The sequence below is a fragment of the Anomaloglossus baeobatrachus genome, chromosome 8 (assembly GCF_048569485.1).
Source record: "Anomaloglossus baeobatrachus isolate aAnoBae1 chromosome 8, aAnoBae1.hap1, whole genome shotgun sequence".
Classification (NCBI taxonomy): domain Eukaryota; kingdom Metazoa; phylum Chordata; class Amphibia; order Anura; family Aromobatidae; genus Anomaloglossus; species Anomaloglossus baeobatrachus.
This window is the reverse complement of record NC_134360.1, coordinates 133967845-133991294: the sequence shown is the minus strand read 5'-3', so window position 1 is coordinate 133991294 and position 23450 is coordinate 133967845. Positions and strand designations below refer to the sequence as shown.

General features: G+C 45.9%; 1 protein-coding gene across 7 annotated transcripts in view; it reads left to right on the top strand.

Moving 5' to 3' along the window:
* The first annotated feature begins 12956 nt into the window (after window positions 1-12956).
* Window positions 12957-23450, top strand: part of PRG4 (proteoglycan 4) — a 189375-nt gene continuing 178881 nt past the window's right edge. For 2 of the 7 annotated variants that reach the window (XM_075322006.1, XM_075322007.1), the window contains exons 1-2: window positions 12958-12987; window positions 13200-13322. In XM_075322006.1, the coding sequence (XP_075178121.1) occupies window positions 13256-13322 (67 nt within the window). In that variant the 5' untranslated portion in view covers window positions 12958-12987; window positions 13200-13255. Of the gene's footprint in view, window positions 12988-13199; window positions 13323-23450 lie in introns of all 7 variants that reach the window. The other 5 variants (XM_075322005.1, XM_075322009.1, XM_075322010.1 and 2 more) reach the window with 5 other exon arrangements.

Genomic DNA, 23450 nt, shown 5'->3' with positions numbered 1-23450 from the left:
TCCGCCATACTGCGCACTCCCCATCGTGCTGCATCCCCCATGCTGCGCACTCCCAAACGTGCTCCATCCGCCATGCTGCGCACTCCCCATCGTGCTCTATCCGCCATGCTGCACACTCCCAAACGTGCTCCATCCGCCATGCTGCGCACTCCCAAACGTGCTCCATCCGCCATGCTGCGCACCCCCTATCATGCTCCATCCGCCATGCTGCGCACTCCCAAACGTGCTCCACCCGCCATGCTGCGCACTCCCAAACGTGCTCCATCCGCCATGCTGCGCACTCCCAAACGTGCTCCATCCGCCATGCTGCGCACTCCCAAACGTGGTCCATCCGCCATGCTGCGCACTCCCAAACGTGCTCCATCCGCCATGCTGCGCACTCCCAAACGTGCTCCATCCGCCATACTGCGCACTCCCCATCGTGCACCATCCGGCATGCTGCGCACTCCCAAACGTGCTCCATCCGCCATGCTGCGCACTCCCAAACGTGCTCCATCCGCCATGCTGCGCACTTCCAAACGTGCTCCATCCGCCATGCTGCGCACTCCCAAACGTGCTCCATCCGCCATGCTGCGCGCTCCCAAACGTGGTCCATCCGCCATGCTGCGCACTCCCAAACGTGCTCCATCCGCCATGCTGCGCACTCCGAAACGTGCTCCATCCGCCATACTGCGCACTCCCAAACGTGCTCCATCCGCCATACTGCGCACTCCCCATCGTGCTCTATCCGCCATGCTGCACACTCCCAAACGTGCTCCATCCGCCATGCTGCGCACTCCCAAACGTGCTCCATCCGCCATGCTGCGCACCCCCTATCATGCTCCATCCGCCATGCTGCGCACTCCCAAACGTGCTCCACCCGCCATGCTGCGCACTCCCAAACGTGCTCCATCCGCCATGCTGCGCACTCCCAAACGTGGTCCATCCGCCATGCTGCGCACTCCCAAACGTGCTCCATCCGCCATGCTGCGCACTCCCAAACGTGCTCCATCCGCCATACTGCGCACTCCCCATCGTGCACCATCCGGCATGCTGCGCACTCCCAAACGTGCTCCATCCGCCATGCTGCGCACTCCCAAACGTGCTCCATCCGTCATGCTGCGCACTCCCAAACGTGCTCCATCCGCCATGCTGCGCACTCCCAAACGTGCTCCATCCGCCATGCTGCGCACCCCCCATCATGCTCCATCCGCTTGGGAGTGCGCAGCATGCCGGATGGTGCACGATGGGGAGTGCGCAGTATGGCGGATGGAGCACGTTTGCTCAGCCTCTCTCCTTCCAGCCTCCCTCAGCATCAGCCTCCCCCTCCCAGCCTTCCCCAAGATCAGCCTCTCTGCTCCCAGCCTCCTCCAGCACGCCGTGCTCCTCTGCCGACACTCACCCACACCCGATCGCATCCACTCACCCACACAACCGATCGCATCCACTCACCCACACAACCGATCGCATCCACTCACACACACCGGATCGCATACACTCACACACACAGACACTGACGATATTGCACATACGCGCTGATACTCACAACATCCGGGGATATCACATGCTTCTGGCCATGTGATCCTCCGTCAGGTCCTGGAAGCTCACAGCACAATATCGCCGCCGAGAAGCAAGCGATATCCCAGGATGTTGTGAGTATTTGGATGCGATGTGATGTGTGTGTGTGAGTGAGTGTGATCTGATTTGTGTGTGTGTGTGTGCTGTTATGTGTGTGCTGTTATGTTATGTATGTTCCGCAGCTGCAGGACCTTGATGTGTGGATGCGATGTGATGTATGTGTGAGGTGTGTATGAGAGTGAGTGTGAGCCGGTGTACACTGGTAACTATGATACACATCGGGTAACTAAGGGACCTTAGTTACCCGATGTGTATAATGGTTACCAGCTTTCACGGCCTCCGTTAAGATCCCAGCATCGCAAGGTTATGTGTGGCGCTGCCGGGATCCTGACGGAGCCGGTGTAGAAGCAAGCGATATCCCAGCATGTTGTGATGTGTGGATGTGATGTGTGAGGTGTGTGTGAGAGTGAGTGTGATCTGATGTGTGTGTACTCACCTGGGAGTCGCGGCTCCGTGTCAGTTGGGCCACAGCGAGCGTGCATTGCGTGAGGGGGGCGGGGCCTGCAGAGAGCCGGGGCGAGAGGCCAATCCGTGTGGGGGGGCGGGGCCATGGCGAGCCCAGCGGCCAATCAGCTTTGTGTCACCGTAAGGACACAATTTCGGAGCATGACAGACAGACAGACAGACAGACAGACAGACAGACAGAATAAGGCAATTATATATATATATATATATATATATATATATATATATATATATATACTGCTCAAGAAAATAAAGGGTACCTTGAACAGCACAATAGTATTTTAGGATTCCCTTTATTTTTATTTTTTTGAGCAATATGTATATATATATATATATATATATATATATATATATATATATATATATGCTGTATCTACTACAGTTCAAAAGTTTAAAAGTTTGAGGTCACTTAGATATTTCCTTATTTTTGAAGGAAAGCACATTTTTCTCAATGAAACTAACATTAAATTAAACAGAAATACACTCTATATATTGTTAATGTGGTAGATAGCTATTCTAGCTTCAAATGTCTAGTTTTTAATGCATTATCTACATAGGTGTATAGGACCCATTTCCAACAACCACCACTCTAGTACATTGTATTTGCTAACTGTGTTTTAAGGCTACTGGATGTTTAGAAATCCCTTGAAAACCCTTGAGCAAGTATGTTAGCACAGCTGAAAACAGTTTTGCTGATTAGAGCAGCTACAAAACTGACCTTCCTTTGAGCTAGTTGAGAATCTGGAGCATTACATTTGCTGGTTCCATTAAACTCTCAAAATGGCCAGAAAAAGAGAACTTTCATGTGAAAGTTGACAGTCTATTCTTGTTCTTAGAAATGAAGGATATTCTATGTGAGAAATTGCCAAGAAACTTAAGATTTCCTACAACGGTGTGTACTACTCCCTTCAGAGGAGAGCACAAACAGGCTCTAACCAGACTAAAAAGAGAAGTGGGAGGCCCCGCTGAACAACTGAGCAACAAGACAAGTACATTAGAGTCTCTAGTTTAAGAAATCGACACCTCACAGGTCCTCAACTGGCAGCTTCATTAAATAGTACCCGCAAAACACCAGTGTCAACGTCTACAGTGAAGAGGCGAATCCGGGATGCTGGCCTTCAGGGCAGAGTGGCAAAGAAAAATCCGTATCTGAGACTGGCTAATAAAAGGAAAAGATTAAAATGGGCAAAAGAACACAGACATTGGACAGAGGAAGATTGGAAAAAAGTGTTATGGACAGACGAATCGAAGTTTGAGGTGTTTGGATCACACAGAAAAACATTTGTGAGACGCAGAACAACTGAAAAGATGCTGGAAGAGTGCCTGACACCATCTGTCAAGCATAGTGGAGGTAATGTGATGGTCTGGGGTTACTTTGGTGCTGGTAAAGGGGAGATTTGAACAAGCTAAAAGGTATTTTGAATAAGGAAGGCTATCACTCCATTTTGCAATGCCATGCCATATCCTGTGGACAGCGCTTGATTGGAGCCAATTTCATCCTACAACAGGACCATTACCCAGAGCACACCTCCAAAGTATGCATGAACTATTTAGGGAAGAAGCAGGCAGCTGGTATTCTATCTGTAATGGAGTGCCAGCCCAGTCACCAGATCTCAACCCCATTGAGCTGTTGTGGGAGCAGCTTCACTGTACGGTATGCAAAAAGTGCCCATCAAGCCAATCCAACTTGTGAGAGGGTGGAAGCATGGGGTGAAATATCTCCAGATTACATCAGCAAATTAACAGCTAGGATGCCAAAGGTCTGCAAAGCTGAAATTGTTGCAAAGGAGCAGTCTGTGACGAAAGCAAAGTTTGAAGGAGAAAATTATCATTTCAAGTGAAAATCATTATTTCTAACCAAGTCAAAGTCTGGACTATATTTTCTATCCATTATACAACTTAGTTGATAAATAAAAGTATGATTTTTAATGGAAAAGACAAAACTGTCTGGGTGACACCAAACTTTTGAACTGTAGTGTACATTTATTCTTGCTCACTGACATGACTGCAGGCATATTTATTAAAATGCAACATAGTATGAAAAACAGCATTTGACCCCCCCCATAACAGGTGCACCAACAAGGTACAAGGATAGCTGCTTTAGAGCAAAAAAATATACACCTGACAATAGTGTATGAAACCAACAAATAGAGAAAAAAGGTGCATAAAAAGCACATATATTCTTCCCCCTCTCACTTCTTTATATATATATATATATATATATATATATATATATAGTACAGACCAAAAGTTTGGACACACCTTCTCATTCAAAGAGTTTTCTTTATTTTCATGACTCTGAAAATTGTAGATTCACATAGAAGGCATCAGCACTATGAATTAACACATGTGGAATGAAGTAATTAAAGGGGTTATCCGGCTTATTTTGAGTGTTTTTCATTATTACCCTATTGGGCTACATTGGAGCAGGTAAGTAGATAGAGACCACTTACCTGCCCTGCTGTCAGCCCCTCTCCCCCGGCTCAGAGTAGTCATGTGACCGCTCCTGCCGCGATTTTGCTGCTTCCGGTCATTTCATGTCAACATGGGCAGGGCCATGTTGACATGCAAATCTGGAAACAGCATGTCGCCTCCCTGCTGGGCTGTACAGTGCGTGGAGTCCCCGCCCCCGTCCCTGCACCCTCCCACAGATTTCCCCGCACCCCGTACTCTGCCCACAACCTCCCCCTGCACTGCTGTGGGGTCCGTGACCTGGGGGAGGGGCCTGGCGGCGGCTGCCGTGGTGTCAGCGCCAGCACCGGGCCCCTGCTCAGGATCACACATTCAAATATACCGGCATCACAGATCACAGATGCCGGTATATTTGAAAGCACTGATGAGAAGGAGCGTTGCGCTTCTCATCACTGCTCGCTGTCTGTGCGCTCTTCAGCACAGCGGTGACGTCACTGCTGTGCTGATATGGCCAGAGCACAGACAGCGGGCGAACGTGCAGGAGTGGCAGGGACCGAGGACGGGTGAGTATGTACTCCCTACATGTGTTCCCTATGGGGGTAGGGGGGGTCAGTACAGAGCGCCGTGTGTGCGTGCAGAGCTTGATGTGTGTATGCGGTGCAGAGCCTGATGTATGTATGCGGTGCAGAGCCCGATGTGTGTATGCGGTGCAGAGCCCGATGTGTGTATGCGGTTCAGAGCCCGATGTGTGTATGCGGTGCAGAGCCTGATGTGTGTATGCGGTGCAGAGCCCGATGTGTGTATGTGGTGCAGAGCCCGATGTGTGTATGCGGTGCAGAGCCCGATGTGTGTATGCGGTGCAGAGCCTGATGTGTATATGCGGTGCAGAGCCTGATGTGTGTATGCGGTGCAGAGCCTGATGTGTGTATGCGGTGCAGAGCCTGATGTGTGTATGCGGTGCAGAGCCTGATTTGTGTGTGGAGTAAAGAGCCCGATGTGTGTATGTGTGACGCCCTGGCAAAGCCAGGTTGTCACAGAAAGAGTTAATCCTCCTTGGTAATCTGATCTCACACCGGTGCAGCAGGACAAACCACATCCCCCAGGGTAAGAGAAAAGCAGAGCAGAGGGGAGGGGCTGGAGCAGAGTGTTTGGAGAGACATACAGAAGAGGAGTCTGGAGTTGTAGCTCCCAGGCTGATAGTGAAGTGTGCTCCGAAAGGGCCGGGACAGGCTACAGTGAGGAAGGGGCCAGAGGTAGCCGGAGCAGGGTAGTGGCCCGACGGTACCTAGGGTGACCCGGATCACTGCAGGGGAGTGGATTCCCCGTTCCCGGCTGAGGAGAAAGAGGAAGAGAGTGGAGAGAAAGGCACCTGGCTGCAGGGAAAGAACAGGAGCTGCTGCACCGTGTGTGGGACACTAACACCCTCGTACCGAAAGCTGCGGACACCGGCAATTCCTAGTTTACCAGTGACTCTGTGTGAAATACTTGTGAGTACGCCCGTGCCCTCGGCACCGCACCGCAGCACTGCGCCCTGCTCCCTGCTTACCCCATCACCGGGCCCCGGGACAACCAACCCCCCTACCCACGGAGGGGAGAAATAACAACCAAGCTGCTCCCTGTCACCGCTCCCGGGATCCCCATAAAGAGCAGCGGTGGTGTCCACACAATCACCACAACCGTGGGTGGCGTCACGGACAATCTCCCTTACCAAATCCCCTTCTACTGTGGAGCCTGGGATCACAGACCGGGTCACGCCACCGTGATACCCACAGAAGTGACCCCGTGGCCCGGATCTGAGTACCCCCTGGTCCCCGGGCGACACATATGCGGTGCAGAGCCCAATGTGTGTATGCAGTGCAGAGCCCGATGTGTGTATGTGGTGCAGAGCCCGATGTGTGTATGCGGTGCAGAGCCCGATGTGGGGCTGTTATTTGCAGTGCTGTAGTGATAACAGGTCAGTACTGGGGCAGAATATACTGACAGGGAATGTGTGTGCAGGGGGCGGGCAGGGGGCGAGGCTGGACACTGGGGTGGGGCTGGACAGTGAGGCCGGGCGGTGTCAGCCCTGACTGGGAGGTGTGGCACAGGAAGTGGTCAGTTTCCTTGTACTGAATGTAAACAGAGAGCTGCAGAGAATAAAGGGTGAATTCAAGAGGAACAAAAGTTAGAAAACAAAAAATAACAATGTAGGGGTGATTTATATGACAATACAGCACAGATTAGCTTAAACTCAAAAATGTTTACTATGTCGGACAACCCCTTTAACAAAAAAGTGTGAAACAACTGAAAATATGTCTTATATTCTAGGTTCTTAAAAGTAGCCACTTTTTGCTTTGATTACTGTTTTGCACACTCTTGGCATTCTCTTGATGAGCTTCAAGAGGTAGTCACCGGAAATGGTTTTGACTTCACAGGTGTGCCCTGTCAGGTTTAATAAGTGGGATTTCTTACCATCAGTTGTGTTGTGCAGAAGTTTGGTGGATACACAGCAAATATTCCTACTGAATAGACTGTTAGAATTTGCATTATGGCAAGAAAAAAGCAGCTAAGCAAAGAAAAATGAGTGGCCATCATTACTTTAAGAAATGAAGGTCAGTCAGTCCGAAAAATTGGGAAAACGTTGAAAGTGTCCCCAAGTGCAGTGGCAAAAACCATCAAACGCTACAAAGGAACTGGCTCACATGAGGACCGCCCCCGGAAAGGAAGACCAAGAGTCACCTCTGCTGCGGAGGATAACTTTATCCGGGTCACCCGCCATAGAAAGCGCAGGTTAACAGCAGCTCAGATTAGAGACCAGGTCAATGCCACACAGAGTTCTGGCAGCAGACACATCTCTAAAACGACTGTTAAGAGGAGACTTTGCGCAGCAGGCCTTCATGGTAAAATAGCTGCAAGGAAACCACTGCTAAGGAGAGGCAACAAGCAGAAGAGACTTGTTTGGGCTAAAGAACACAAGAAATGGACATTAGACCAGTGGAAATCTGTGCTTTGGTCTGTTGAGTCCAAATTTGAGTACTTTGGATCCAACCACCGTGTCTTTGTGCGACGCAGGAAAGGTGAACGGATGGACTCTGCATGCCTGGTTCCCACCGTGAAGCATGGAGGAGGAGGTTTGATGGTGTGGGGGTGCTTTGCTGGTGACACTGTTGGGGATTTATTCAAAATTGAAGGCATACTAAACCAGCATGACTACCACAGCATCTTGCAGCGTCATGCTATTCCATCCGGTTTGCGTTTAGTTAGACCATCATTTTTTTTTCAACAGGACAATGACCCCAAACACACCTCCAATCTGTATAAGGGCTATTTGACTAAGGACAGTGATGGGGTGCTACACCAGATGACCTGGCTTCCACAGTCAGCAGACCTGAACCTAATCGAGATGGTTTGTGGTGAGCTGGACCGTGACGTGAAGGCAAAAGAGCCAACAAGTGCTAAGCATCTCTGGGAACTCCTTCAAGACTGTTGGAAAATCATTTCTGGTGACTACCTCTTGAAGCTCATCAAGAGAATGCCAAGAGTGTGCAAAGCAGTAATCAAAGCAAAAGGTGGCTACTTTGTAGAACCTAGAATATAAGACATATTTTCAGTTGTTTCACACTTTTTTGTTAAGTATTTAATTCCACATGTGTTAATTCATAGTTTTGATGCCTTCAATGTGAATCTACAATATTCAGAGTCATGAAAATAAAGAAAACTCTTTGAATGAAAAGGTGTGTCCGAGTGGTGACCGGACCCGGGCTCGCATGGCCGCCTGTCCTCACAACCGTCGGAAAGGGGAGGTTGTCTGTGACGCCACCTGTGGGTTGCGGTGAAGGATGTTGGCACCACTACTGCCTGTTGATGGGGCGCCGGGGGCTGATGGAGCGGGGGGCAGCAAGGTGGGATCTCCTCCACGGGTAGGGGAGGTGTAGTCCCGGGGCCCGAGGGTCGAACACGGGAGTGATGGCTGCTGGAGGTTGCGCACCGGACCAGACCGGGGGACAGTGGTGTACTCACAGTTCAATAATTTCACACAAGTCCAGTAGTAAACCAAGTTGCCAGTGGCCGGCTGCCTTTGGAGGGTGCATTCGGGTCCCGCACCCAGGTTGATAAGCAGATATCCCTTCCTCCTGCACACTGTGTTTCCTTCTCTTTCGGATGACTTCTCATGGAACGAAGAAAACCACTCCCGGTTCAATTTGTGTTGGGAGCTGTGGCCCGCGAAAACTGACCCTTGGGATTTCAGTGGGTTCTTGGCGGACACCCTATCCTCTGCGATGGGTTTCCGTTTCTCTCTATCTGGTCAGTAAATTGGGACAATGTCTGGAACCTTGTCCCCAGCTGGTTAATTGGAGAGGGGCTTGCAAACTTCCTCTCCCTAGGGTCCAGGCACCCTGACTGTGCACGGCCCCTGGACCGGATTCCCGCTTCCGGTACCAGCGGGCTACAACCCTAACCCGGTCCACTTTAGGTCTCACACGACCAGATCTCCGTCGCCTGTGGCTCTGCTCACCGTCTGCCACCTAGCCAAGTAGTCCAAGGGCCACTATCCCTGACTACACTGCTCAGTGTTTGCGCCACTTCCACTTCAACTGTACTCCAACTTGAACTCCTTCACCTCCTCGACTTAAGTTCAACTTCAACTGTCTGGTTCCCGCCCCTGACACCTCCGAGCCCCTAGGTGGGCATTCTCATCCGCCTGATCCCGCCCACTGGTGTGTCCTTATTATCATGAGTGGGTGGCTAGGGTTTAATGGCTGTGTGTTATGCCTAAGTGTGGTTTGTGATGGTAACAAGGAAGATGTGAGCTGTTTGTGACGACCTGGTTTTGCCAGGGCGTCACACACACACACATAAATATGTATATATATACATATATATATCTATATATATATATATATATATACTGTATATATACATTTTCTATAGTTTATATGTTTCATATTTGTATATTTGCATACCCATTATTAAAGATGTAAAAATAAATTACTGTATTTTAAAATGAATATAGTTATAGGCCTATTTTTACAGGACACTGGATGTAACAAATGCAGGTATATAGATATATTTCTAAAAAAGGATAGCTTTATAAAAAATGAAATATCTAATTAGAAGTAGAATTTGGAGATGAACAAAATATATCATTAATTATCAGTTTCAATGTCTGTATCAATTGATTAAAGGAATATGAGGGAGTATAATGAGTTAATTAATACTTCAAAGCTGCGATTAGTATTTAAACTAGGTGCTTGAAAATTCTGAGAATCATTCCCTGATGGAAAAACCCACATTGTTTTGAAATACTTAGGAAGTTGGAGCCTCAGTAGCCAGCATAATCAGTTATGACTTAGCTCTTAGCATTGACTCTGTGCTTTGCCGACGTGGCTGGGAACACCAACGACCAAGGCGTCCCAGTTACTGCATAGTATGAGCAGCGGTTGCCTCTGCCTGTTCATAAATAGGAAAGGCTCATACGCCACTGCAATCGCCATTGCATCCCATCTCTGTCTCCACACCTCACTACCATGGGCATTGGAGCACCATCCATCATCTAGCCTCTAGCGTGTACCTTCCTCTGATTCATACAGATCCAATATTGCCATCCATCAGGAGTGAGAGGTAAGCACAGGATATAGATAAAGTACGGAATCGACAAAAAATCAGTTAGGTGGATTCACAACTGGCTTAATGATTGTGCACAAAGAGCAGGGTGCTGCAAGACTTTGTCCTGGGGCCAGTGCTGTTTAATATCTTTATAAATGATCTGGACAACGGAATTATTGGGGAAGTCATAAAGTTTGCATATGATACTAAGATAGTAGGGGTAGCCAACACTAGAGAGGAAAGAGAGCGTATTCAAAAGGATCTAGACACACTCAAACAATGGGCCGAGGAAAACAGAATGGTGTTTAACAGAGACAAATGCAAAGTCCTACATCTGGGTAAAAGAAATGTAAAAAGCATATATAGTATGGGAGGAATAGAGCTAGGTTATAGCACCAGGGAAAATGACTTGGGCATAACAGTAGATCCCATATTCAACATATGCCAACAGTGCAGAGCTGCAGCTAAAAAGGCCAACAAAATGCTAGGATGTATCAAGACAAGCATTGAATCTAGATCAAGAGAGATAATTATTTCCCTATACACTGCCCTCATCAGACCCCACTTGGAATACTGTGTACAGTTCTGGGTGCCCCAATTCAAAAAAAGACATCGATATATTGGACCAAATCTAGAGAAGAGCAACCAAGATGGTAGAAGGTCTGCAAACCATGTCATATGAAGAACAGCTAAAAGAACTAGAAATGTTTAGTTTGGAAAAGAGAAGGCTGAGAGGAGACTTAATAGCGGTGTACAAATATCTGAAAGGTAGTTACAGAGTGGAAGGATCTACCCTATTCTCATCAGCACAAGGAAGTACAAGAAGCAATGGAATGAAACTAAAAGGAAGGCGATTCAGATTAGACATTAGGAAAAACTTTCTGACAATGGGGGCAGTGAGAGAGTGGAACAGGCTACTACGGGAGGTAGTGAGCTCTCCATCAATGGAAATCTTGAAGCGGAAGCTGGATAAACATATAGCTGGGATAATTTAGGAAAACCTTCACATTTAGGGGGTTGGACCCGATGATACTTGAGGTCCCGTCTACGTCTACCATTAAATGAGTCTATGATATCCCTATAATCTGTTAATTCTACAAAGACTTTGCAGTGCACACTATTAACCGGTACCAAAAAAACTAGTTTTTGCTGTAGTTCAAGCTAAGGACGTGTACCCAATATTTCCTATATTAAATTTATATTTAGCTTGGCTAACACCAGCAGTACTCTACAGTTTGTTTTATTCTTAGACACCTATTGGTATCTCCTTTTTAAGGGGTGATACTTTTTGGCTGGAGATGAATGAACCCGTAGGGAATTGGTTCAGCAGGGTCAGACGAACTTTAAATTAAGTTTGGTTTGGGACCAGAACTTGGCCTGAACCCCAATGGAATTCACTGATTGGGCAGTTCGGGACTCTGCCCCATGCAGCGAGCCATAAACTGATTACTTCTGGGGGGAGGTTGGCTGTGTTTTCCATTTTTTGGGGGCGGGTACACACTACATCCAATCATGCTGTTGTTACCCCAGTGTGAGACGTTCAAACAATGTAAGTGGCTCACACTGTGCTGAGTACAGAGCATACCACTCGAGTGGTGCTCGTATGAAAAACACCCAAACTCTAGACTGACCCTTGAGTTTGCTCATCTCTATTATTGACCAAATTTATCTACATGTTATTTATTTCTATTGACATTCCTAAAATTGTGAATCTTTGAATCTATAGGAACACCAACTATTCACTTTCTTCATCTTTGGCTTCAATTAGAGGATTATTTTATAATATTGTATTCTTATCTACATGAAGTGTAATGAGATAAGCCCAAGAGCAGTTGTAGATTTATTAACACTAATGTTTCACGTGATAGTTTGAAAGAAAATATGATCATTTAGGGGTACTTTGCGCATTGCGACATCGCTACTGCGATATCATAGGGGTCAAATCGAAAGTGACGCACATCCGGCGCAGGCAACGACGTCGCAATGTGTAAAGCCTAGAAGCACCGATAAACGATCGCAAAAGCGTCGAAAATCGGTGATCTGTGTAGTGTCGGTCATTTCCATAAATTCGCTGCAGCGTTCCTGCGGCAGCACACATCGCTGTGTATGAAGCCACAGGAATGAGGAACATCTCCTTACCTGCGTCCCGCCTGCAATGAGGAAGGAAGAAGGTGGGCGGGATGTTTACGTCCTGCTCATCTCCGCCCCTCCGCTTCTATTGGCCGCCTGCCGTGTGACGTCGCTGTGATGCCGAACGACCCGCCCCCTTAGGAAGGAGGCATTTCGCTGGCCAGAGCGACGTCGCAGAGCAGGTAATGTTCGCTACGGCAGCTATCACAAGATATCGCATGTGCGACGGGGGCGGGGACTATCACGCTCGGCATCGATACAATCAGCTAGCGATGTCGCAGCATGCAAAGTACCCCTTACTGTCATTCATTTTACAAAATTTGGTTCATTGAGTAAATAACTTGGATAGGAGAGATTTTTCACACCAAGCTACTTTGAGCTGGATATTTTATTTTTAAAAACCACATGTTGAGTTTACTCACTCTTGAAATCTTCAAATGTAACCAAAGATTCAAATTACTGAATTGCTAAAAGGAATAAAATGCTTGTCTTACCTTATCAACATTTGATAGCTATAAAAATCAATATTTTTACATCAATAAACCAGTGAAGTATCTCAGATGGTGACTCGTTAAAGGTGATTCACCATATTGCTCAATGCTGGTTACTTTGCTACATTTTCCAGCACTTGTGGAAAGTTAACTTTCATTAAGTGAGTAGTCTACACCCACTTTCCATTTTTTTTTTACTAGTCTGACAAAGATGCAATATTTCCAGGACTATATAAGCCTAGAAATATTCTCCTCAGCCAAATTTCCTGTACATCTCCCAATCAAGGTGAGTGAGAAAATATGCATTTATTAGTATTTACCTAATATATATATATATATATATATATATATATATATATATATATATATTTCAGACATGGTATATATCAAGTTACTTCTTTTAGTCTGAGTTTAATAATTAGCTTTATTATATTACTTTGTTAATGGTCAATATTTTATTATGATTATTGATTTATTGTTACGATTATTATTTGTCAGAGAGAATTTTGTCATTGAAATACAAGTATTATGCCCAGGTGTTCATTACCATTGATATGAAGATCTACAGCATTCCCATAGCCCTCTACTTCATCATCTCCATTACATCTGTGTCTTCTCAAGGTAAGAGTATTTATTAATTACAGTGACAAGAAATACAACAAAACAGAATCTAAATAGAACAATCTATGGTATATGTCACACGTGTTATCCTGGATTGAATAATTTACTCTATTTTTATTTATGGCTGTTATTTTATGATTATTTTAATTAATTGATGTTATTTAATTATTAATATTATTTAATGTTATTTTTTTATTAATCATGATGGCTGTTGAGTTCTTGAAATTAATGAATTATTGGACATGTAATAGCTCTATATACATGTAATATCTTACATATGCATGTAGTATCCATTTGAATACTTTATGATAACCAGTAAATAATATGTGAAATAAAAAACTGCAAATAGGTGTCCAGGTGGGGTATATATTTGTATACTAAGCAGGTAACAGCAGACAGCTTATCAGTTTATATAGTCATATACTCAGAAGAAGCTGGGTCTGTATTGTAGTGGTTTTCCAATATTATGGCAAAATCACAGCATTGTTTCCTTAAATTGTGGAAAAGTGATACAAGAAATCCACACCACAACTAAAAACCAGCCAGAACACTTAGGCACAGCCAGTTTAAACTAACATGATCACAGATTCTCTCATTAGTGACCATTATCAGACTGGGCGGTAGGGTCCACCAGTAAAGGCCCCGTCACACTAAGCAACATCGCTGCTAACGAACAACTTTTGTGACGTTGCTAGCGATGTTGCTGTGTGTGACATCCAGCAACAACCTGGCCCCTGCTGTGAGGTCGTTGGTTGTTGCTGAATGTCCTGGGCCATTTTTTAGTTGTTGCTGTCCCGCTGTGAAGCACACATCGCTGTGTGTGACAGCGAGACAGCAACAACTAAATGTGCAGGCAGCAGGAGCCGGCTTCTGCAGAGGCTGGTAACCAATGTAAACATCGGGTAACCAAGAAGCCCTTTCCTTGGTTACCCGATATTTACCTTTGTTACCAGCCTCCCCCCGCTCTCACTGTCAGTGCCGGCTCCTGCTTTGTGCACATTTAGCTGCAGGACACATCGGGTTAATTAACCCGATGTGTGCTGTAGCTAGGAAAGCAAGGAGCCAGCGCTAAGCATTGTGCGCTGCTCCCTGCTCTGTGCACATGTAGCTGCAGCACACATCGGGTAATTAACCCGATGTGTGCTGTACTAGGAGAGCAGGGAGCCAGCGCTCAGTGTGCGCTGCTCCCTGCTCTGTGCACATGTAGCTGCAGCACACAGCGGGTAATTAACCCGATGTGTGCTGTAACTAGGAGAGCAAGGAGCCAGCGCTAAGCAGTGTGCGCTGCTCCCTGCTCTGTGCACATTTAGCTGCAGCACACATCGGGTAATTAACCCGATGTGTGCTGTACTAGGAGAGCAGGGAGCCAGCGCTCAGTGTGCGCTGCTCCCTGCTCTCTGCACGTGTAGCTGCGTGAGCTGGTAACCAAGGTAAATATCGGGTTGGTTACCCGATATTTACCTTAAGCGGGCTTTACACGCTGCGACATCGCTAATGCGGAGTCGTTGGGGTCACGGATTTTGTGACGCACATCCGGCCGCATTAGCGATGCCGTTGCGTGTGACACCGATAAGCGATTTTGCATCGTTGCAAAACCGTGCAAAATCGCTAATCGGCGACACGGGGGTCCATTCTCAATTATCGTTACTGCAGCAGTAACGAGGTTGTTCCTCGTTCCTGCGGCAGCACACATCGCTGCGTGTGACGCCGCAGGAGCGAGGAAGCTCTCCCTACCTGCCTCCCGGCCGCTATGAGGAAGGAAGGAGGTGGGCGGGATGTTACGTCCCGCTCATCTCCGCCCCTCCGCTGCTATTGGGCGGCGGTTCAGTGACGTTTCAGTGACGTCGCTGTGACGCCGCACGGACCGCCCCCTTAGAAAGGAGGCGGTTCGCCCGTCACAGCGACATCGCCGGACAGGTAAGTATGTGTGACGGCTCTGGGCGATGTTGTGCGGCACGGGCAGCGATATGCCCGTGTCGCGCAACAGATGGGGGCGGGTACCCACACTAGCGATATCGGGACCGATATCGCAGTGTGTAAAGTAGCCTTTAGTTACCAAGCGCAGCATCTTCCACGTGGCGCTGGGGGCTGGTCACTGGTTGCTGGTGAGCTCACCAGCAACTCGTGTAGCCACGCTCCAGCGATCCCTGCCAGGTCAGGTTGCTGGTGGGATCGCTGGAGCGTTGCAGTGTGACATCTCACCAGCAACCTCCTACCAACTTACCAGCGATCCCTATCGTTGTTGGGATCGCTTGTAAGTTGCTTAGTGTGACTGGACCTTAACATGGACTCCGGGACCTACTGATCAACTGTATTCAAATATTACATTCACAAATTTACCTATGTTTCTATATAATAATATACTGTATAATTTGTAAAATGAATGATGAGATGCCTCCTGTGTCTGTATGACGCTGCCGGATGCGTTCGCTAACGCTCGGGTCCGGCGCTGCTGCGGCTGCTGCTCGGTGGCTTGAGCGGTGCTCCTCGCCCGTGAGTGAAAAGGAGTGGTTGGTTTGGGGGATTTAGTCCGTGACGCCACCCACGGGTCGTGGTGAAGATGGGCACCACCGCTGCTGGTGACGGGGATCCCGAGAACGATGGTAGGGAGCAGCTGGGATGTTGTTTTCCCCCTCTGTGGGTAGGGGTCGGTGGTCCTGGGGCCCGGTGGTGTGTCGAGGAGGCAGGGTAGGTGAGGTGCAGGGTCGCAGGGACAGCGCGGCGCGGTGCCGGATGGCACTGGTGTACTCACTCAGCAAGAGATGCACAAAGTCCTCGGTAAACCAAACGGCTGGATGGACGGGTCCCGCAGCCGGCTGCTGTGTCTCTCCCCGGACAGGTGATGGCGGCTGTCTTTCCCTGCACCTTAGTGTACTGTCTTGACTATGATGGGTCCCCAACGGTAGTCCGCTCCCCGGTGTATGGGTGCCGGAGGAGCCCATTTGCCCGCAGGCGCTAGCCATTGAGTCTCTAGCCTTAGGCGGTAGCTGTTTACCCTCATGGTGTGGGCGGTTGCCTTCTAATGGGTCTTTGGCTGTTAGGAAACCCCTGGGGTTCCTGTCACACTCAGATTTGACTATTGATGGTGGCTCCAAGCCTGGTCAGGGTCCGATGGTCCTGCCTGTGTATGCTGGCTTCACTTCACTCCCCGGTCGGTACCGGCGGGCCAATGCCCGACCCCGGTCCTACGGTTCTGTGTCGATTCACCACTCCTGCAGACAGCCACCACCGTCTGCCAACCTTGTTGTCAGTGCCTGGGCCACGAACCCAGACACCCAAGTGCTTACTCCTCACACTTCAAACTCCACACTCGATCTCTCACTTCTCACTTCTAACTTCTAACTGACACTTTTCCCGCCTCCAGGCCTGTGAACTCCTCGGTAGGTGGGGCCAACCGCTTGGCTCCGCCCCACCTGGTGTGGACATCAGACCCTGAAGGGAGGCAACAAGAGTTTTGTGTTTGGCTAATGATACTGTCTAGTGGGGGTGGGGGTGTGTGTGTGTTACCTGTGACGACCTGGCTAGTCCAGGGCGCCACATGTACATAGTGAAACAAGTGTATTGTGAAAGCTACTACTCATATTTTGGAGCTAAGTGACATACTACTGTAAATGGGCCCTCCGGAGGATTCTCCGGTTCTCCTGTGGGCCAGTCCAAACCTGATTCTGACTGTAAGATCTTTACAATGTTCTTTTTCCTGTCAATTCAGTATTTCACTCATTTTTGCGAATGATGTTCCAAGGCAGTTTACAATAGGCTTTATTGACACATGTGAATTACAATAGCAACAATTTTTATCTCTCAGCAAACCAACAGAAGGATGGAGAATAATACTTAGCAGCAAAGTTTGAAGTACAAAAATCTCCTAGGAGACACTAATATAAAACTTAACATTTAAATTTAAGACCTTAATAAAAGTGAACAGGGTCACTGGTAATCGTGATTTTTTTTTAAAAGAGAAAAATGCACACATATAGTGTACGATCACACCCTCACACAAGCCATTACCAATGTGTATGATCTATGCAGTAACACATAGTGTCTGACTCTAGCCACTCAAGGATCGACACCAATGCATGTGACACATAAATTATATCCATGCATATAATGGTCACAAGAGACCAACTCCACTCCAAACCTAGAAGGAGCCCACTTATAAACAAGTGGAAATTGAAGTGGTCATGGAAAATGAGACCCAAACCTATTTCTTGTAGCTCAAGGAACCACCCTCATCATCAGGGGGTCTTGCTGAAAAAAAAAGGGGGAAAGGTCTCACCAAATTCAGGCGGGCTTCGTTAGTATAGGAAACACGGAATATCATTCCTCATACATCAAGTATGCTTGCTTCATTGGTTTACTCAATTGCAAATCAGTAACTTTGGATTTACACAGTGGGCACCATGGTTCCGGCTGGCCTGAACGAGCAGCTTTCCTTTACCCCCTTTTTAGATACACCATAGCTTGTAGGACTAGTCAGGAGGGTCATCCGACGGTGAGTGGGGGCGCTATTGGCGGAGGTATTTAAGGTGCCGACCTCCGCAGTAAGGCAGGGATATTTTCAATGAGTGAGGGCTAGACTTAGTGTGAAAATAATTATTGTATGAAAATAACCATATAAGCACATGAGCGAAAATAATTATGTAAGAGGAAATCCAACATAACCACCATAAGGTCTAGAAATATATCAAAATACCCATAATCAACAGTGGGGGGTATCAATCTGGATTTACTGCACATGGAAAATAGTACATGTGTATGTGTGATCAAAAGCAGCCCCTACACTTCTAGCAAGTGAAATCAGGGTGTGCAAACCCTCAGTATTTCATATGTAGGTTAATGATAGCTCAATACTAGCAGGATATCTGACACACTAGTATATCTATGATCCACAGAAAACCACAAGCATTTCTAGTAATAGACATGTGCCCTACATTATGATTCACATGGATGGATTATAACAGGAATGTGTAACAAATAATAACCAGCAGGTGCAATGATGTAAAAGCTAAGAAATAAGAATCAATTCACCATTCATATATATATAGGGACTTACCCATATTCAGTGAGTCACTGTGTAAGAAAGTATGTATCATGCTGATGCCATGTCTAAGAGGCCACCTCAATGCACGTTTCGCCTACGCTTTGTCAAGGGGACTAATCTGTAAGGCACTTGTGCATTACTACACATTCCTGTGGTTTTCTGTGGATCATAGATATACTATTGTGTCTGATATCCTGTTAGTGTTGAGCTATCATTAACCTACTATTCTTTGGAATACCAAGGATTTGCTTAACCTCATTCCACCTACTGCAGGAGTAGGGGCTGCTTTTGATAACCTATACACATACTATTTTCCATGTGTGGTAAATACTGATTTTACACTCCACTGCTGATTACGGGTATTTTTATGTACTTCCAGGCCTTATGGGGGTTATCTTAGATTTCTTCTTACTTAATTTCATTGACTCCTGTGTTTATATGTATATTTCATACACTAAAATAATTTTCTTCTTTTATCTAAATAAATTGAGTACTCTATTGTGTTTTCTCATCAGAGGTTCCTTTTAATGTATGACTGGTTCTGAAAATCCTTTTGACCCCTTTGCGACATATGATGTACACGTACATACAGTGCCTACAAGTAGTATTCAACCCCCTGCAGATTTAGCAGGTTTACACATTCGGAATTAACTTGGCATTGTGACATTTGGACTGTAGATCAGCCTGGAAGTGTGAAATGCACTGCAGCAAAAAAGAATGTTATTTCTTTTTTTATTTTTTTTTTAAATTGTGAAAAGTTTATTCAGAGGGTCATTTATTATTCAACCCCTCAAACCACAAGAATTCTGTTTGGTTCCCCTAAAGTATTAAGAAGTATTTCAGGCACAAAGAACAATGAGCTTCACATGTTTGGATTAATTATCTCTTTTTCCAGCCTTTTCTGACTAATTAAGACTCTCCCAAAACTTGTGAACAGCACTCATACTTGGTCAATATGGGAAAGACAAAGGAGCATTCCAAGGCCATCAGAGACAAGATCGTGGAGGGTCACAAGGCTGGCAAGGGGTACAAAACCCTTTCCAAGGAGTTGGGCCTACCTGTCTCCACTGTTGGGAGCATCATCCGGAAGTGGAAGGCTTATGGAACTACTGTTAGCCTTCCACGGCCTGGACAGCCTTTGAAACTTTCCACCCATGCCGAGGCCAGGCTTGTCTGAAGAGTCAAGGCTAAGCCAAGGACAACAAGGAAGGAGCTCCGGGAAGATCTCATGGCAGTGGGGACATTGGTTTCAGTCAATACCACTCCACCGCAATGGTCTCCGTTCCAGACGAGCCCGTAAGGTACCTTTACTTTCAAAGCGTCATGTCAAGGCTCATATACAGTTTGCTCATGATCACTTGGAGGACTCTGAGACAGACTGGTTCAAGGTTCTCTGGTCTGATGAGACCAAAATCGAGATCTTTGGTGCCAACCACACACAAGACGTTTGGAGACTGGATGGCACTGCATACGACCCCAAGAATACCATCCCTACAGTCAATCATGGTAGTGGCAGCATCATGCTGTGGGGCTGTTTCTCAGCCAAGGGGCCTGGCCATCTATTCCGCATCCATGGGAAGATGGATAGCACGGCCTACCTGGAGATTTTGGCCAAGAACCTCCGCTCCTCCATCAAGGATCTTAAGATGGGTCGTCATTTCATCTTCCAACAAGACAACGACCCAAAGCACACAGCCAAGAAAACCAAGGCCTGGTTCAAGAGGGAAAAAATCAAGGTGTTGCAGTGGCCTAGTCAGTCTCCTGACCTTAACCCAAATGAAAACTTGTGGAAGGAGCTCAAGATTAAAGTCCACATGAGACACCCAAAGAACCTAGATAACTTGGAGAAGATCTGCATGGAGGAGTGGGCCAAGATAACTCCAGAGACCTGTGCCGGCCTGATCAGGTCTTATAAAGACGATAGTTAGCTGTAATTGCAAACAAGGGTTATTCCACAAAATATTAAACCTAGGGGTTGAATAATAATTGACCCACACTTTTATGTTGAAAATGTATTAAAATTTAACTGAGCAACATAACTTGTTGGTTTGTAAGATTTATGCATCTGTTAATAAATCCTGCTCTTGTTTGAAGTTTGCAGGCTCTAACTTATTTGCATCTTATCAAACCTGCTAAATCTGCAGGGGGTTGAATACTACTTGTAGGCACTGTATGTCATGTCTTTGACTTTGATGTGGGCTTGAACAGCGAGCCCTCACCTTTCCCAGCACATGATGGCCTATTTCTGCTATACATAGCAATACTGATGCACTGATATGTATAACAAAGAAAACAGATGATCGCAGCTACAAGTCCCTTAAGGGGACTATTAAATGCAGTTAAAAGTGAAAAACACAAAAGTTCAAATCAAACCCTTTTGCAACATTCAAAATAAAACAATTAAAAAACCACATATTTGGGATCACTGCATTAGTAAATGTTCACTCTAACAAAATATACAATAAATAATCCAAAAAACAAGGTAAAGAGAAAGAAAAATCAAAACTCTAGAATTATGTTTTTTGACAGCCACTACATTGCAATAAAATGCAATAAGAGGCAATCAAAACATCATATCTTCTCCAAAATAGTATCAGTGAAAATGTAAGCTGAGGGTGCAAAAAATCCCAAGAAATGAAAACGTTATGGCTCTCAAAAAATAGAGACATAAGCAAAAATATTATTGTTTGTTAACAAATTTCAGATTTTTTTTTTACCAATTAAAAAAAAAACTATACATGTTTGGTAAATGCATACTCATACTGACCTGTAGAATCATATTGTCAGGTCAAATTCAACATATATTGGGCACAGTAACTAAAAAAAAAAAAAAAGATAATTGTGGAATTGCACTTTTTTTGCAATTTCAACGCACTTGGATTTTTTTTCCCATTTTCCAGTACACTAGATGGTAGAATGAATGGAGTCATTCAAAAGTACAACTCATTCCACAAAAAACAAGCCCTCATGTTTTTTTGGACAGAAAAATGAAAAAGGATGACTCTTGGAAGAAGGGAAAGAAAAACTGAAAATGGAAAATCACCCAATCATGAAGAGGTTGAACTTCAGTATCCCTATGATCTCCTGTTGCACTAGATGAAACACTGTAGACATGTACATTTCTTTTGCAACGCCTTTTAACAGTAACAGGTATATTACATGCTGCATTGCTTTTGGCTCCTGATATACAAATTACATGTGCAACCATAATAGGGTATTATAGCACACATTGTGCACAGAATTCATTTTAAAATATGTAAGGGTTCACAAACTCTAACCTAATTACTGCCTTCCAATGGAATGGGCTTTTTCAGAAAAATTCAGCGTGCTATAGGTTTAGCGCTAAATAGTAAATTAAGTATAAACCTATAACATTAAGGCCAGTCACACGTTGAGTATTTGGTGTGAGCTTTTACTTCAGTATTTGTAAGACAAAACCAGGAGTGGGTAATAAATCCAGAAGTGGTGCACATGTTTCTATAAGGGTCAGCACACACGGCGAGTAATACGGAGCGAGTGGAATGTAATAAAAAATTGCATTCCACTTGGACCAATGTTACTCTATGCTTTCTCGGCCCTAATCGGACCAAGAAAACAGTCGCAGCATGCTGTGGGTGGAATGTGATCTTGTTTCACTCACACCCATAGAAGTCTATGGGGCGAGAGAAACATCGCACAGCACTCGCATTACACCGGTGTAACGCGAGTGCAGTGTGATTCTCGCATCAGCCGGCAACAGAGGAGATAGGGAGATAAATCTCTCCCTCTCCTCCATAGCGACGGCCCTCCCCTCCGCAGTGCTGGCCCTCCCCTCCGCAACTGTGGTCTGATCACACGATCGGACCACAGTTGCATAACACTCGTATGACACTCGGCTTCTGCTCTGCTGGGAGCGTGCGCCGAGTGTCATGCGAGGATTCATACAAATTCCCATGTGACCCCAGCCTTACACATTTTCTCTGATTGTTCCACTCCTGGTTTTGACTTACAAAAACAGAGGTAAAAAACTCACCAAATACTCAACATGTGCATGTGGCCGTAGAGTTCAAGACTGGACTACAGGACTACAAGGCAGAGACAAGACTGGTCCAATCTTGCCCCCCGACCAGCTTCTCTCCACACCACTCCAGTTGATTGATAGGTGTCTCTCTATGTACTCACTTTGGAGAGACCTGTCAGTCAACTAGAGTTGGGCATGGAAAAGCCTGCTGGAGACCACCCGGACTAGTCAGATCTCTATCTATAGTCCTGTGCCTGCTCTTCAAAATATGTTTTCTGTGAAATGCTGGAGAGTGCAGCCAGACTCTGATTCATGCTACTGTGACTTGACCAAAATGAATCGACTGACAGGTTCCCTTTAATATTTTGCTAAAACAAAATCTTTATTTTTGACTTGTTCTTTAGCAAATTTCTGAAAGGCCATATTGATAAATGTACCCTACTATTTTAAATGCCATTGTTTCACAAGTGTCAAGTGGTTGTCTATATTTGAAAGCAAAGACGCGTAAACCACTTTCATGCATCATTTGCAAGTTAAATGGTTATTTCATACCTTCAGTAAATTTATAGAATAATAAAAGTTGTGACATTTAGTTAATATGTCAGTGGCATATATTTTCTAAAGAGTATATGTAAAGAGTTATTTACAATGTCTGTCATAAGAGCGTCTCATACACTATTTGAGTGCATGCAACAGGTAAGCAACTCACTTGATTTAGTGAGTGCCAAGACCTACTTGTTTCTGGAAAATGGCAATTAATGGTGAGAAAGGGACACTTACCAGATTTAAAGTGGTTGACCACTTTTAGTAAAGTGACCCCCAAATTGTGTAAAATGCTATTTTTTTGGCTGCACCAGTGACATCACATCAACAGTGAGTGTCACCTGTCTAGCCAGTCTGACACAGTATCCAAAAGTCCGACAATCCAGCAGCAGGTTCAACTGAGTTCACTGAGGGCAGTGGGAGAGTCCCTGAGTGTGAACTCCGGTGAACCCGCTGTCGGATTGTCAGACTGTCAGACACGGCACTACAGCAGTCCAGTAATCCAGCAGTGAGTTCAACTGAGTTCACTGAGCACAGTGTGGAA